This window comes from Tupaia chinensis, unplaced genomic scaffold, assembly GCF_000334495.1.
Source record: "Tupaia chinensis unplaced genomic scaffold, TupChi_1.0 Scaffold000354_1, whole genome shotgun sequence".
In the NCBI taxonomy this organism is placed as follows: Eukaryota; Metazoa; Chordata; class Mammalia; order Scandentia; family Tupaiidae; genus Tupaia; species Tupaia belangeri.
This window is the reverse complement of record NW_006159849.1, coordinates 3,432,245-3,448,428: the sequence shown is the minus strand read 5'-3', so window position 1 is coordinate 3,448,428 and position 16,184 is coordinate 3,432,245. Positions and strand designations below refer to the sequence as shown.

The 16,184-nt window shown below is 44.5% G+C and overlaps 1 protein-coding gene across 1 annotated transcript in view; it reads left to right on the top strand.

The window, feature by feature from the left end:
* The first annotated feature begins 6 nt into the window (after positions 1-6).
* VLDLR (very low density lipoprotein receptor) overlaps positions 7-16,184 on the top strand; it is a 45,070-nt gene continuing 28,892 nt past the window's right edge. The window contains 3 exon segments of the mRNA XM_027773426.1: positions 7-159; positions 535-642; positions 13,717-13,836. Coding sequence (XP_027629227.1) covers positions 78-159; positions 535-642; positions 13,717-13,836 — 310 coding nt within the window. The 5' untranslated portion in view covers positions 7-77.

The window sequence follows — 16,184 nt, the reverse complement described above, 5'->3', positions numbered from 1 at the left end:
TCCTTCCTCCTTTCGGAAGGGCTGGTAACTTGTTGTGCGGAGCGAACGGCGGCGGCACCACCATCCTGGCGGGCACCATGGGCACGTCCGCGCGCTGGGTGCTCTGGCTGCTGCTCGCGCTGTGCTGGGCTTCCCCGGAGAGCGGCGCCACCGGAACCGGTGAGTGAGGACGCGCCCCTCTGCGGGCGCCCCGGACCAGCTTGGGCGCCAGAGGGGGCCCCCACGAAGCCCGGGTCTCCTTTGGCCCACCCGCCTCCTAGGAGGCGCCCCTCGGCTCTTTTCGCCTTCTTTCCCTCCCCACCCTGGTGGCGCCTCTGAGCTGACAGTCATTGCCAAGGCTACAGGGAGCCAGGCTTGGGGGACGGCCGGGTTTGGGGTGTCCTATCGCCTCTCCTGAACTTGTCTTCATCCCCTTACACCCTCCCGCCCCCCCGCCCCCAGAGCTACTGCTTTGCCCGGTTTTCACACCCTTGACCCGGGTCGGGGAATATGGGCTTCTGAGCCATTGAACAATGGTTCTGCCTCCTCTGCCAGGCGGAGTGTTCAGAAGGAGGCAGAGGGCCGGGCCGGGCCGAGACAGCGCTGCGGCCCGAGGCGCGGTCCCTGGACTTCAGGAAGGCTGGGAGCGGACAGTGGATGAAGGTGGGCGCCTCTGCAGCCGCGGGGTGCCCAGCGCGGGCCGGGGCAGGGGGTCCTCCGGCGGCCGTGAGCAGGCGCACGTTCAGCGGGCAGCGGGCAGGCTCCGCGGGCGGCCAGGAGTGCGCAGCCTGCGCACCCGGACTGCGAGTCCGCGCACGCCTGGCGGCCCCGTGGCGTGCGGGCTAGAGGAGGAGTGTGGCTTCAGACAGGACTCCCATTTGGGTGCTTTTCCTCTCCGCTTCCTACCCCTCTGGCGGCGCTTGGAAACCTCTCAGGTCTCCCGTGTCGCTGAGCCGGGAGTGGAAGGAAGACTTAATCAGGTTAGTTTGGTGATCCACGTTTCCAGTGACGTTTCCTCGAGCACTGAGTCCTCATCTAGTGACTGTAATTAGCCTTCTTTCTAGACAATAGATCAAAGGAGTAGGGAGCCTGGGGAGGCTGCGACTGGTTGGGAAGGGCAGTCCGATTGCCCTGGACTCCCTGGGGTCTGCTGCAGGGGGCCTGGGAGTGCTGCTCAACTTCAGCCACCCTCCTGCTTGGGACCTCATAACTTTCCTGGGCAGGCGACAGGAGGCTTTTCAAGGGGGTTGGATCAGAATCCAGGACATGACACTGATGGGGTTTGCTTGCCAGCTGTAGGGAGTTGGGACAGACAGCTGCCCCAGTCCCAAACTCACGTGAGAGTCCCTAGCTTCGGTCTCCCAGTGGCTTAGGAGGCCTGCCTGCGTGCAGTCACGTGTCTCCTGAAGTAAGAGCGAACTTCAGAGAGTGCGGTCAAGCAGTCTCTGAAAGCGCAGTGCCCTTTGGTTCCGACTGTCCGGAGTGTGAGAAGCAGGATGGGCTTTTCGGCCCTCTGCTATTGGTTAGTGGGTGGATCACGTTTAGGCTGGTCACGTGGCCCCGCGGACTGTAATTCATCAGCCTGAGAAGTGTTGTCTTTAAGCAAAAGTAACAAAAAACAAAACAAACCAACAAAAGAAAACAAAACCCAAACCCCTGACAAGCTCACACGGGCTGTTCTTCAAATGCTTTTCCTATGTACACGTTCTGCAAAGGGCTAGTTAGTGTAGTGAACACGGAATTTGATGGGTGGCACAAGTGAGAAGCTGAAAAGCACTGTTTACAGGAGTTTTCAGAAGCTGGCATTAATCATTAACTTATTAAACGATTTCTCAGAATAGTGCCTTACATTACACTTTCTTGTAACATTTCAGTACACTAAAGTAAACCAGACACTACTGAAAAAGATCAAGGAGGTGGGAGAAAAGATTCATCTTTGCAGCATCCCGGTTATATACGCGGATGTAAGATTTGATAACTTTTCAGTTAGAGGTCAGCTTTATCCTACAGAACACTAGGAATGCACTTACAATGCTGGAATGAGGTAGTCAAAGCTATATGTTCTCCTTCTGTTCAGCAAGTGAGGATTCCCTTCACTCCCTTGGATCACACGTGAGATGCTTGTTCACAGTAGAAAACAGAAGCCCAGGCAGACTTAAAATCTTCAAAGCAAAGGAGGTAGATTCTTTCTGAACAGGAGGACACTCAGGTTGGCTGAGGCAAGTGTTGACCCTAAGCCAACCTAGACTAGCTCCTGTCTTATACTCTGAGTCCTAGGGCATGTGCGCTGATTCTCTGGCCCTGGTCTACACTTACTCCTTACTCACCATCGCAGTCGTGGTGCTGATCTACAATACATCAAGGTAGAGCAGGTGTGTACTCGACTCCAGCAAGGCACTTAAGTAATGCTAACAAGAGAAGTTAGTATACCTGATTGCAAAGTACCTGGGGTTTCTAGTGCATTTGCCTCCAGCCCAGGAGGCCAAGATTAAAATTAGAGGTACCATATAGTCTTTCAGGCCAGAGTCTAGACAAAACCAAGGTTTTATGAGAGCTGTTTAGATAAAACTAGCAACTAGCAAAGTAACAGCAAGAAAGTATTCTTATTGTGGGGAGTGAACTGGTGTAACTGGCAGCACCAGTAGACATGGAGATCAGGAACCAGAAATCTAGTGGGGAAGAAAGCAGGTGTATCCAGGCAGCACTGTGGGAAGGTACAATGATGATAATAATCCTCATCAAAAATGAGCACAAGAGTCAGGATTCTTTAAAGGAGGGTCCCCAACCAAGCCATCATGGGTAACAAGAGTTTCTCGAAGCCTGGAGTAGCCTTGTTCCCTGAGTCATCCTCCAGCCCCCTTTTGTGACTGTTACCTATGGTGCCTGTCCTGTGTCATTTTGTTTGATGTCCTTACTTGAGTCTCCAGATACCTAAAAGCCAGGTTCAGTACATCGCCATATGTTAAGGCTTCAGGATAACAAACTGCATATTTAAGCACCAAACGTTGCCTGGGAAGCCTCCATGCACAAAGGAAGTGTCCACCTCTAAAGCTGCCCTTTCAGAAGTTGAATAGCCATAAACTTGACATCCTTTAAGTAGTTTCGTTACAGTTTAGAAGAGATGAAAAGTCGTTCCAAGCCCCTGTGTTCCAGGAGGGACATCAAACTGATAAAACTAAACAAGAACTCCTGGAATAGAATATGACCGTGAGATCCAGGGAACAGACAGTACCCAGCCATATGGTTTCAGGAAGTCCCCAAACTGGAAGGCTTGGCACACAGCATAGAACTATACAATAGATACCTCATACTGAATATCTCGACCATCTTCTGTTTCTCGCGGAGTGTGAAGAAAGGTGTTCTTTTGAGTAGAGGAAGTAGTGATCCAACTGAGGCAGTTACCGACATGGCTATAACTTGATTAAATTCACTTTGGGTACTGACCTTCTTTTAGAAAGCCACTGTCACATATGAGCCCATAAGAAATTGAGCACCTTAAAGAGTTCTGACATGGCTATAATGTAGCGGCCTTAGGAGAGGTTCTTGTGGTAGGCTAATACAGTAGCCCTCTGTACGGTTAGCTGGTAAGCTCAAAATTGCTTGGTTTGTTCCCTTCTCATTTAAATCAATCTCAGGAGAGTGCTTAGGCTTAGTGACAGACTAGTTTCAAGGAGAAGAGTCCGAAAATATCTTCTACTGAGGTTACGAATGGGAAGTATTTGTGGAGCAGAAGTGGTCTAGGGACGTTTCCCCTCTCCAATTGAAGAGTTTTTGGCTAGTAAATCCAAAAGATGATAGATATCCTGAGAACTTCAGGGCAAAATATGACTTAGCTCTTTGCAAATGAACATCATCTCAATTTTACTCTGCATGTTTTCTATCTAAATCACTGTCTCTTTGCTAAACTTGTCTTTTGGCTTGCAATAAAAACTCTACAGACGCTGTTAATGCCACCTAGTTGGACACACTAACCACTCTGCAAGAACTAAATGAGATCGCAAGTGATTCCTTAAGTAAAGCACACTTTTCCCTTCATGTGAAGTTTCCCAGGAAAATTTGGGCCTGCTAGTTATTTTGAGGCTTTAAACTAAGTAAGAGAGTGCCTGCTAGGTACTGTTAAGAGTAGGCATAAAGATGCAAAGATGTTTCTAGAAATGTCTTCATGTTTGTTTAGAAATCCTTTACCTACTATGTGTCTTAGAGATACTCTATGGGAAGAGGTGAGGCTGTGCATGATTCTATAGTTAAGTAATTTGTGGGGACATGGGCTCACTAGCTAGGGTGGCTACCAACTTGGGGTACCTGACTGGCCCTGCTGGCTAGGAGACTTCACATATTCAGACACAGTGTTGGCAGTGAGATGGAACAAGGGGTGATTGCAATTTGTTAAGCTCAGGAAATCATAAAACCTTCATGGCAGATAACATTTGCAAGTTACTTTGCCTGTTATAACTTAATATTTCTCCCAAATACTGTCAGTAAAATAGGGCTCCTATTTTATAGATGGCTCTAATTTTATTTTTCTTAAGAATGCTTTCTCAAGATCTGACCTGACAACTAATCTTAGGTCCCCTACGTGGTTTTAGATTGATGCTTGTCTTTGTTGTATGTCCGCCTGAAGTGATTTGATGTCCACTTACTAAGCACCTACCATATACCATAAGGCATCAGCACAGGGGACACAGTGACCACAGAGATTGTCTCTTCCTTCTTAATGTTTGGCTAATTAAGAAGTCAAACCAGATAATGAAAAATCCAAAGAGCCTGGAACATTGGCTCAAGTGGTGGGTCAGCCGTAATGCATCTGTTCCCATATAAGAAGGTTCTCGATTCAAATCTTGGAACCCCTCCCCTCATGCACACCAGATATTTGTACCCGTGATTTGGGCTGGCTAAGACTGAGGACGAATTGGGGTATTTGGTCCTATTGGAGGTGTGTATATGTGTCTCAAGAAATAAATAACCTTCCATAAAAAGAGCTTGAAATAGAAACCCAAAAAAGGATTGAGCAGATCCAGTGATAAAGACTGGATCTTAAGGCCCTGCCTTGTGGTGCAATGGTAGTGTACTGAGCTGTAGGGCTGAAAACATGCCAGGTGCACAAACACCCAAGATCCTGACAGGCTGGAGAGCTCAGGGAAGATCATGATGTAACAAGACCTTATCAAGTGTGCCTCTCTCTCACAAGGGCACACATGCTGTCTCCTGTGAATAATTTAAATACATTAAAAAAATAAAAAGAGGCACACAGCAACTGAAGATTACAGGCGTTCCCATGTGCTACCTGAGTTATAGCTTAGAGAGTTTCCCTGAAATCACCAGAAGTTAGAGTCTATGGATGGTCTTACAAAGATATCATGATTCAGGCAATAACAGATTGCTTCCAACATTACCAAGAGTGTTGAAATGTGTCAGAGGTGAATTCTGGGTCTGATATATCAAACATCTAACCTTACCAGTTAGCCACTGTTGACTCCCTCCATGGGTGATAACCTCTCAGTTCACAGAAGTAAGGCTAACATACCCACACTGTTGCATTCATTCTGACCGATAAGTGTGTGAAAGTGTACTGTTTTTACATAATAAAGTACCACACAGATAAGGTGAAAGTCCCTCAGAAGCATAGGGAACCAGGGCCTCTGTAACCTAGACTCTTTCAAAGACTTCTAGCTGGTATACCAATTAGTCACACTTGGTTTAAAGTTCAGAAATGCCAGGAAGAGTGTTTTGACAAAAGTCTATAGTTCAGGCCAGCTTTATTAGTGAACTAATAAATCTACTGATGCACTCAGGACAACTTAGTGTCTAGAGAAATGTTTGAGTGTCAGATACCAGGTCCTGCCTTAGGGAATCTTTGTCTAAAGGTAGAAACAGGCAGGTAAGCACATCTCAGTGCATCGTGGCTGTGTGACAGGTACAGGGGACAATGGGAAAGCAGCCAGATGACACCAAGGTCTGCCAAAAGAAGCCTTGAGGGCCTTATTCTAGAGGTGTCATCTGAGCCCACTCCTGGTGAATAAGTGAACAGATATCATAGGCAAACCAAAACCAAGTGACCATGAGGGAGAGCAAGGTCATGGGGAAGTGAGTGGGGCCCTTGGCACTGTGAGCTCAGTTGATACAGCCTGAACAGATGGCAAGTGGTGACCAATAGAGAACATCCCAGGAAATTGGTAGGGAACTTAGGCTCAATCCTAGAGACAGTGGGAGGCCAGGAAATGAGCCCATCCTTGGCACTTCTGGCCATTCTGGGTTGCTTGAGTCATTATCTTGATTTGGATCGAGAATGTGGCAGCTTGGAGAAAAAGGAATAGGAGACTTAAATTTAGATCAAGTAAGAGAGGAGGGCTTGGACATGGCCAAGGCTTGATGGCCCAATGTCAGAAGAAGAATCTATGCTCGTTTCTGGGCCAGCAGGTAGTATAGTGGTTATGGCATTGGACTCGCACATGGCTGATTGTAGTTCAAGTCCTGGACTGGAATGAAGGAGAAGGAATTATGGTGTGGCCATCCTGCCCTAGGGGTATGGGGTGGTGGTGGTGATTTCTCACTTTCTCTCTGTCTCTGTCTGTTTCTTTCCAGAGAGCACACACCCTCTATGGCAAAAACCCTTAAAAAAAAAAAAAAAAAAAGGAGTAAGTGATAGAATGGGCCTGCAGATGGTGTAGTGGTTATGACATTGGACTCCCACACAACCAACCACAGTTCAAGTCCCAGACCTTGAGACCTGAAAGTCATGCTGGGCACTTGTGCCTATGTGCCCAAAATCCCGGAGGAAAAGGGACTGTGGCATGGCTATTCCTCCTGGAGGGGTGATTTCTCACTTTCCCTCCCCTCCCCCTCTCTCTGGTGAGTGTATGCACCCTATGGCAAAAACCTTTAAAAAAAAAAAAAAAAAAGTAAGTGAAAGGGCTACTCCCAGATAGAGTACACCAGAGCTTGAAAACCACTAACTTAGTTTAGCACCCACAGAAGCTAATAACTTCCAAAGTATATCAGATGGAAGGCCTTTGCTCTGACTTGACCAAAGTGGCCTGAACAAGAAAACTGAGAGCTGTAGTCCTTCTAGAAAAAGGACTAAATGCTGCTAAAATAAACAAACAAACAAAACAAAAAACCAATTCTATCAGCATTTAAAAAAACTAGATTGGGGCAGTTTCCATCAACACGAAGGCTATATTATGAGAGTTTATCTTGATGAGTAGCTCTGTTGGGTTCTCAGAAAAATCATGGCATATTTTCTCTATGCAAAAAATGCTTCATGACTTTTTCAACAACCCAACAGTTGTAGATTAATTTAAGCTGATTCTGTTATGTCTATTCCAAAGAAACAGGATATTCTAGAAGGATGTAGTCCTGAATTGGGTGCTCTAGTGTATTGGCATGCTCAGTAGTATTGTATCTGGCAGCAGAGTGCCTGGGTTCAAATCCTATCTCTACCAGGATAATCTTAGGCAAACTGTATTTTACCCGAACTGTATTTCTGAATAGGTTTCCTGATCTATAAATATGCAAACATATAGAATTGAGAATGAACACTTAGAGTAGTGTTTGGCCAGCAACAAAAGGCATTCAGTTATTTATTCATGATTCTTTATTTTCATTATTGTTATTATTTATGATAGCACATGCACACATGCACATACATGGGAGAAAAGAGAGAGAGAAAAGTATTTCCTCAACAGAGTCTGTCACACTGCTATTCCCTTTCCCTAGCCCTTTAGCTTATCAGAATTTAGGGTATGCATACACAAAACAGCATATTTCAGGTCAAACAGGTGGGAACCTGAACTCATAGCTGGCCATGTGCTTCCAGCACTGCAGTGCAGTACACTACAGACTGTGCACAGAGATTGGGCCGGTTGAGATTCTTAAGATCATCTCAATCTGATATAAACAGAAAAACTGTGACAAGTGAATTGCAAAATTCACCTATTCCAGTGAGTCAGAAGAACTAACCTACATATCTAACAGTTTCTAGTTGCCCCAAACTGGTTCTTAGATAGCTCCAGAGACTCACTTTAAGCCCAGAACACCACCTATGTGCTTGATAATCTCAAACCTCTTCCTTAGCCACCTCTGTTTTGGTACTTTGCCTCTTACAGACCTTCTTCCTTGTAAGAAAACATCCTTGCTGACTCAAAAATCTGCTCGTCCTAAAAGGAGTTTTAGCCTATGAATAGAAAGGTTGGTGTTAAAATGAAAAGGAGGAAACCAGACTAAAAATATATGCCCTTGCCAGCCCCAAAAGTACCAAAACTAATGGACAGAAGATGTACCAGCAGATGCTAACAGCCATGTGCTCAAACCATGAGGAGGACAGAAGAGAAGTGAACGCTGGCCCTGGTAGCCTCAGCAGTGTGACAGCACAAGTCCCTCTGTGCAAGTTGAAGTATACTCTGAGCCTGATCCTCAGAGACAGCAGCTTTATATTCTGGGCATGCGTGTTGGAGCTCTCTGCCAAGGTGCTACTTAGGGCCCTACAGAGAAATTGGTAGCCCATATTGTAGGCTTGGCATTTACTGGAAGGTTGAGGCAGTTTTTTACTGAAGCTTACTGCTTATTCTTCCATATTAACCTTTGCAGGGACAATTAGACAAGAGCAGACTGACTTCTGGTAAAAACCTTGAGTTTCTTGGAACCAATGAACTGCCAAAATATCTAGTTAGCAATGTTACCATTTAGGTAAACAAGGCTCAGTTGGACATGGGTGCCTTGAAGTCTGTTTGCATAGTCTAATCCCACTATGTATATGACACAAGCAAGTAATCCCTTGACACTTCGGGGAATTTACTTATTACAAATAGAAATTGTCACAGAAGTGAGTAGAAGTGACTTGGAAATTGTCACAGAAGTGACTTCCAAGCCCTTAACCCAAAGAGTCAGAAGTAGTCTAAGAATTAGAATTAGAAGGAAATCTAGACAGTTCAATTCCTTCAAGTAATAGAACACTTTTCCAATTTTTACACAAAATCCAGCATTCAAAAGAAAGTCTCCTTGGGGACCAGCAGTTGTCATAATGGCTATGTCACTGGACTCCCATGTAGTCAACCGTGGTTCGAGTCCCAGACCCAGTGGCTTAAACTCATGCTGGGCACATGTGCATGTGTGCCCAAGATCCCAAGAGGAGATTGGAAAAGAAGGGGTTGCGGCGTGGCCATGACCCCGTGGGATGATTTCTCGCTTTCTGTCTCTCTGTCTCTCTCTCTGTCTTTCTGACGAGTGCACGCACCCTATAGCAAAAATCTCTCCAAAAATAAGTCTCCTTGGTTGAAAGACAGAGTAGAGCCCACAGGGCCCCTGCTGTTACAGCTGTTACAGCTGTTCCCCAACATCAACCACCGTGTTAGCCATAACACCTTCCTGTGAAGCCTTATGGTTTTGGGGAACCTGCTAAAACTTGCATTTTACCCCATCTTTCTATGTTTCCAAGCAAGCAGACCCTGAAATATAGCATACCTAATGCTTCTACTTCCAACCACCCAAGGTTGTCTTTTTGTTTTTTGTTTTTTTTTCCCCCTTTCTGGTACACTCACTAGTCTGAGAGAGAAAAAACACCCCATAACAGGTCATAGCTATGCAACAGTCTTTCGTACTTGTTTTCTTCCCATCAGGATTTTGGGCACACACCCAGCATGATCTTCAAGCTTCTAGGGCCTGGATTCAAACTCAAACTCGCAATTAGCCATGTGGATTCTGTTCCCAATGAATAGAGCTTAACCAGTACACCATGGGACCAGCCCTGTTTTTTAATTTAAAAAGAGAGAGAACAAGCACATAGGATGGAGCCCTGTTTTTTAATTTAAAAAGAGAGAGAATAAGCACAAATGAATGTAGAGAGAGATAGGCACTTTCTACAGAGACTGTCACTTAGTGGTCCTTCCTGCTCCGGCCTTCCCATTAGCTAGGACCACAAGCATAAGCCACATGCCAGACCTGTCTTAGGTTGGGCTGGTACTGAATCATGGCCTCCAACACTCACAGCAGCCATGTCTTTAAGCCTGTGCCACCTAAGCTAGGCCGTGTTATTTTCTGAGATGTCATTATCTTCTGTAATCTATGGATTTAAAGAACATGGGGTGTTGATGATTTCGAACTCCACATGGTCCCTTTATGAATGTATAGTACTCAATCGGATGCTTCCATTTCATAGATGGAAATAGCCTACATGTCTATAATCCTGTGATCCCAATCATTTCAGAAACCAAAAGCTTCTTACCTCATTTGGTGCCTTCGGTTCTCTTGAAGCTCTGTTCCACAGCAGTCTACATGGAGCACCAGAGGTGGAAAGGTAGAATCTTGTGGAAATATGAAGAGAAACCTTACAGGGTTGCAGTCAGATAGATGAGGTTTCAGCATTTGATTTAGTGTCTGACTCACCACCTCTGCATGAAGCAGGGAGTTAAACAGAACTGGGGAGCACTTCCTGCCCAGTAGCAATCTCTCAAAACGAAGTGCTTAGGGAACTAGGAAACTAAGAGGCACAGCTATAAAACCATGGTCTTTATTCCTTCTCTCTATAGGCTCCTTTGTGAAAACCAGCTACTCTCCCAACCCCTACCCCACCTCACTTCTCTTCTAAACAAGCAAGGATGTTTTAGTAACACTCTAGACTAACTCTAATTGTCTCTCCTTCCTAATGGACTGCTGTGGGTGGGTGTGTGCATGAGAAAGAGAGAGAGAGAAAGAGGAGAAGGGAGGGGGGATGGGGAGGGAGAAAGAGAAGTGGTAAAACACAACTGTATGACAATGGGACAGACACTTAGTTGAAGTGGGACAGACGCTTAGTTGAAGTGGGACTGCCTGGGAAAAGAAATGGGAGAAGTTAAGGTCCTTTTTATCTTAAGATACTGGAATGAATACTGAGAAAATGCCTGTGTCTGCCTTCGAGCCTGCTTGGTATAGATTCTTGGGACAGAGTTGCTGGAATTTTAATATAATTTATTACTGATGATAGTTTATATCAATTCAGACACCCTCTTTAAGGTGATAATGTATTAAGTGCCAGTCTTAGGATATTGTAGACCTATTTTTAACTAGAGGCCAATTTGAGTGTCTGTAAAATGTGTAGCTTCAAAATTTCTTTTTGTCCCAGGACTGGTGACTTCAATAGTGGGGTGCTGCTTTGAGATTCTGGAGCCATAGGGAATACCCCAGCACGGGCTCCTAGGTCTACCTGAGTGTGCCAGGCACACCAGTGATCCTGGCTAGTCGACTGGGTGGCTGGCTGAAGAATGGAGGGACCATAGCACAAGACCCTGTAAAGAGTGCCTGTGGGGACCAACAGATGGCATAGTGGTTATGTCGCATGCGTGCCCAAGATTCTGGGAGGAGAATGGATGAGAAAGGATGGTGACATGGCCATCTCCCCTGGAAGGGGGAAGGCGGACTTCTCGCTTTCTGTCTCTCTGTCTCTCCAGCGAGTACGTGCACCCTACAGCAAAAGATCTCTAAAAGAGTGCCTGTGTATGTATCTCATAAAAGCCATACATACATAAATTTTAAAGGATCAAAACTCATTTTTAAGGAGGTCTTCTTTCAGGTACCTAACCCTCAAGGGGAAATCTATCATCTGGCATCTACTTTAAATTTTTTATCTACTTTTAAGTTCTGATAATATTGTTACTATTTGACTACATAAATTTCCATGCCTGTGTTTTTTGTGTCACTTTGACTATGGTAACTAAAACCTTTGAAAAATAAAGAGCCTTTCAGTCTTCATTGTATCTTCTCTGTAACCTGACTATTCTAGGTATATTTATTAATATATCTATGTTCTCTACGAATGTTTTATTTTCTACTTTCTCAAATAAAGTATTCAAAGGTAGTGAGAAAACAGACCAAGAACAAACAGCTTCTGGAAAATGTACCCCCCACATTGAGGACATTGAGAAACTATTGGGATTACAGTGGCAAAGGGGAAGGGGGGGGCATAGCCAGGTCCTTTGTATTTGGCTTAGCGGGATGAACACAAACAGGTGGACCTCCTAACAATCTCTATCCTTCTCTTATTCATACCCCACTTTTTCTTTCTTTATGAGAAGGACAGCCAGGGAGGCAAGGAAACAGAGAGAGAGGCATTTTTGATAGGATTGTTCCCTTGTGGTCCTACTGCCCCAGCCTCCCCGTTAGCTGGGACCAAAGGCATACACCACTGTGCCCGGCAACAAGCCTCCCATGCGGCCTCAGCCTCTGCACAGCAGTGCCCTTATACTTGCACCACCGTGGCTAGGCTTCCTAGTCCCTCTTCTAAATTCCTTGTATCTCATATCCAATAAAATATTTTGGGGATGAATAAATATGATGAAATGTAAGTAAGAAATGCCATTAAACCATACTGTTTTGTAGCTGGATCTGAGCTTAAGGAGGCTCTTGGGAGCAGTATGGTAGATATAGTTTTCAAAATATCTTTTGTACCTAAGAAGGTAACCACACCCATGCAGTAATCTAGGACCAAATTTTAATCTCCCTGGGAATTGACCACGAAGCATAGAATGTTCACAGACAGCAGGGAGTAGCTGATACCAGGGAGACCAACTAGCGTATTGTGCCCATGACACAAGCGTTCCAGTCTGTGCTTGTCTCTGTAGTATCTATCTGCTCTTATGCCAGCAGGACACAGCTGCAACTGCTGAAAGGTGGCAGGAAATCGGAAGGCTTCCTGCTTGGAAACCCTCCTAAAGTCATGTGTCTGAGCTACATGCTTCCCCTGGTTTTATCGAATATTTACTGTATATTTGCTTCAAGTGATCAGATCTGTTGTGCCTTTTATCACGTCCTTCAGAAGGACAGAACTGCTGATGACAGCAAAAACCTGGACAGTAGCTGTTCCGTGCCAGGCAAAAGCTAAGTGCCTTCCTCGCAAGTTTTAATTCATACCATTGTGTGAATTAAATATCCGTATATCGCGCATAGGAAAACTGCGGTTCAGAGAAACAGAATCCAGGTATCACGCTCTACGCACTTTCCTTCCTTGCTGAATTAGAAAGGATCTCCCTCTGCTTCTTTACTTTCCTTAATGATTGCATCTTTTCACGGGGCTGTTTTGTAAACATATGTTTTTCCAATTACACCTCAGTTTCTGAAACAAGGACCCATGTATTAAACCTCTCTTTCTACCTGCTTGTAGCCCTTTCTCAATCTCTGTTTCTTCCTTTGTAATAGGAACGTCATTTGTGCTGGATGTGGACAAGAAATGCCATTAGAGGATTAGGATTTACTTGGCTGTGTGATGATAGCCACACAAATGGCTTAAACACATGAGAAAAATGAGTCTAGTGGCAGACATGATGCCCCTGTGGTCTCTGGAAAATATAGGTTTTCTGATTTAGTCTGGCACCATTGCCCCAAATCAGTATTCCAGCTATCAGGCCCAATTTTCAGGAACCAAAAAGAAATAAAAGGAAAGAAAATACATCACCTGTGGTTCTAAGGATATTTCCTCAGAGTTGTGTTTACCATTTGTGTTTATAATCACTAAGTGGATTTAGTCTCTTGGTATATCTCATTGGAACTGAGACTAGAAAATCTCATGCTTAGTTTTAATGTGTGCCCAGCTAAGGACTCAGTTATTGTCAGTCGCTCCCCAAGACCCATGAAGCTCAGGCCCCTGGAATTGACAGCCGGTAACTACGCAGCTGTCTTCTGAGGGTCCCTCTGCATGGGTTTTGGGCAGCTTGCATCTCTAACTTATCACCCTTCTATCTTTGGATTGCTAAGTGTTCCGTCTCATCCTAGGGAGAAAACTCAAATGTGAACCCTCCCAATTCCAGTGCACAAATGGCCGCTGTATTACTCAGTTATGGAAATGTGATGGAGACGAAGACTGCGCTGATGGTAGTGATGAAAAGAACTGTGGTAAGTTTGAACATCCAACTGGCCAGTTCACTAGGGTTTTTGCATTCTATTGAGTCTGATGACATTATCTTAGTTTTTACAAATGTATTGAGATTCTGGAAATAAAATCTACTCGTAAGAATTGCTTTGAACCAGAGTCCAAAGAATTTCTATGTCCTAGTTTGGAGGAATATAATTGAATGCTTGACGTGGGGTTATCAATTTGAGTATGGAATGTTGAAGATAAAGTGGAGTTCCTTTTAAATGACAGGACCTGGTTTATCTTAGATCAGGCAAATATGTTGGTTTAAGAAGGAGGGGGGAAGGGGTGAAAACAGAAATAGAGACAGACAGAAGATTGCTTAGAAGTGACTTTAAATTCTCAAATGGCTCTGGTCCCAGAAAATAAAGCAAGCCATGACACTATGAAATCCCCTAGTTTCAGGGGGTTAATTAACCCCTGACATAGCAACTACAAGCCATAACAGATCAAAGGTCAGATAGGGATTCTTTTCTAATTCTCTGCTTACAATAGTTGCTAATTCTAAAGCATTAGCAGGGCGGAAGACAGTTTCTCCCCAAGAGAATGGGGATATAACATCATACTCATTGATCAGCATCTACCAAAAGAATACTGTGAGAAATGCCTGTGTATGCAATCTATATAACCTCATGTCAAGCCAGAGCAGCTCAGACCCATGTGTCAGGATCATGTGTAGGCACCTCAAATACATGCCGAAGTGTGTTTTATGATCTCTTTGTTCCAGGTTGTAAGAATCCTGAAACATGGATATAATATTGGTGCTAACAATGTCATTAATTTTTAAAAGATGTAATTAATATATAAAGGCAGATATGTATATACTAGAAATACAGAAGAAAAATAAAAGCTACATGTAGGTTTTGTCAGCTGCCATTTGCCATGCCCTTACCTCCTTCTTCATGAATGATTGCTAAAATGTTGTGGAGTAAATACCATGGCAGACGTGGCCTGTGCTCGACCTTTCTGAGCAATACCATGGGTGTTTTCACAATAGTATGCAAATCAATAGCTCCTTTGGAAGGCTAGAATGTCTACTCTGCAGTCTCAAGTAAAAAACTTAGCTCCAGTCTCAGGACCAAGAATAGTTCTCCTGGGAAACACTTTTCCATTATTTGCATTCTGACCCTAAGGGGAAAAAAATTGTTTTCCAAGAGTAAAAGGAAACTTTATTGACAGAAAAAGCACCTGAGGCTCTGAAGTCAGAAGTGCTTCAGCCCACCCTACCAAGGAGACATGATTTAGTCATAGGGGAGAGGTGGAGGAGTAGGGTCACAAAAATGGCAGGTACTTTGATTAGTTTATTTGCCACTCTGACTTCATCAGCCCATTTTAATCTGCTATACAAGACAATGAGTTCTATGCTATTCCTGAGTTATTTCAGTAAAGAGTTCTCTCACTAGATACCTCATGAGCAGTTCCATCCAGTTCCTATCAGCTGCCCTCTGGGTATACGTGGCAGTTCTTCTTCTAGTCTATACTACATATTTGGCAAAAGCCATTGCCTTTATGTAAAAAGAAATTATTCTCTTCATGTTGTTGAAGTCTTCTTTTCAGATGGTAAAATCTTCCTAGGTCATCTAGGGGTAGTCACTGGTTTATCCTAAAGTAGTCTCTGCATAAATATCCTCTACTAGCCATATGGTAGGAGAGTTTGGAAGAGTGAAGGAAGCAGATGAATAGGTAATAAAGATTATTTGAGGTGGAGAAAATTAAATATCTTCTTGGTCAGAATTTTTCTCTGCCTTCCAGGTGTGAAGGAAGAGGACAATGGAAACATTACTCAGAACTTGCTCTTTCTTTCTTTCAGTTGCTATAGGGCAAATTAACTCACTGGAGAGAAAGAGAAAGAAAGTGAGAAAGCACCCCCTGGTTGTGGGGAGAGATGAGCCATGGTGATATCCCTTCTCCAGTCTCCTGTCAGGATTTTGGGCACACATGCGCATGCGCCTAGTATGTTTTTCAAGCCTCCAGAGACAGAGAGGGAAAGTGAGACAACATCCTGCAGGGAGGATGGCCACGCAGCAATCTCTTTTCCCTCTTTCTCCCAGAATTCTGGGCAAGCATGCACATCTGGCTTGTTTCTCAAGCTGCTGAGTCTGGGACTCTAATCATGCAGTCGGCCAGGTGGGATCCAGTCACCTAACCACCATGCCACTGGCTGATGCCAGCAGGGTTCTTTCTTTCATGCATGTTAATTGTATATTTAGTCAACTTGAGCTTAGACTCCAAAGCCTTGTTCTTCTACTAGGCCCAGTAACTCGTATTTGACGTGTTAGACTGAGTTGCTTATTCGGTAACTTAGGTACCCTAAGTAATTCTCTTTCCC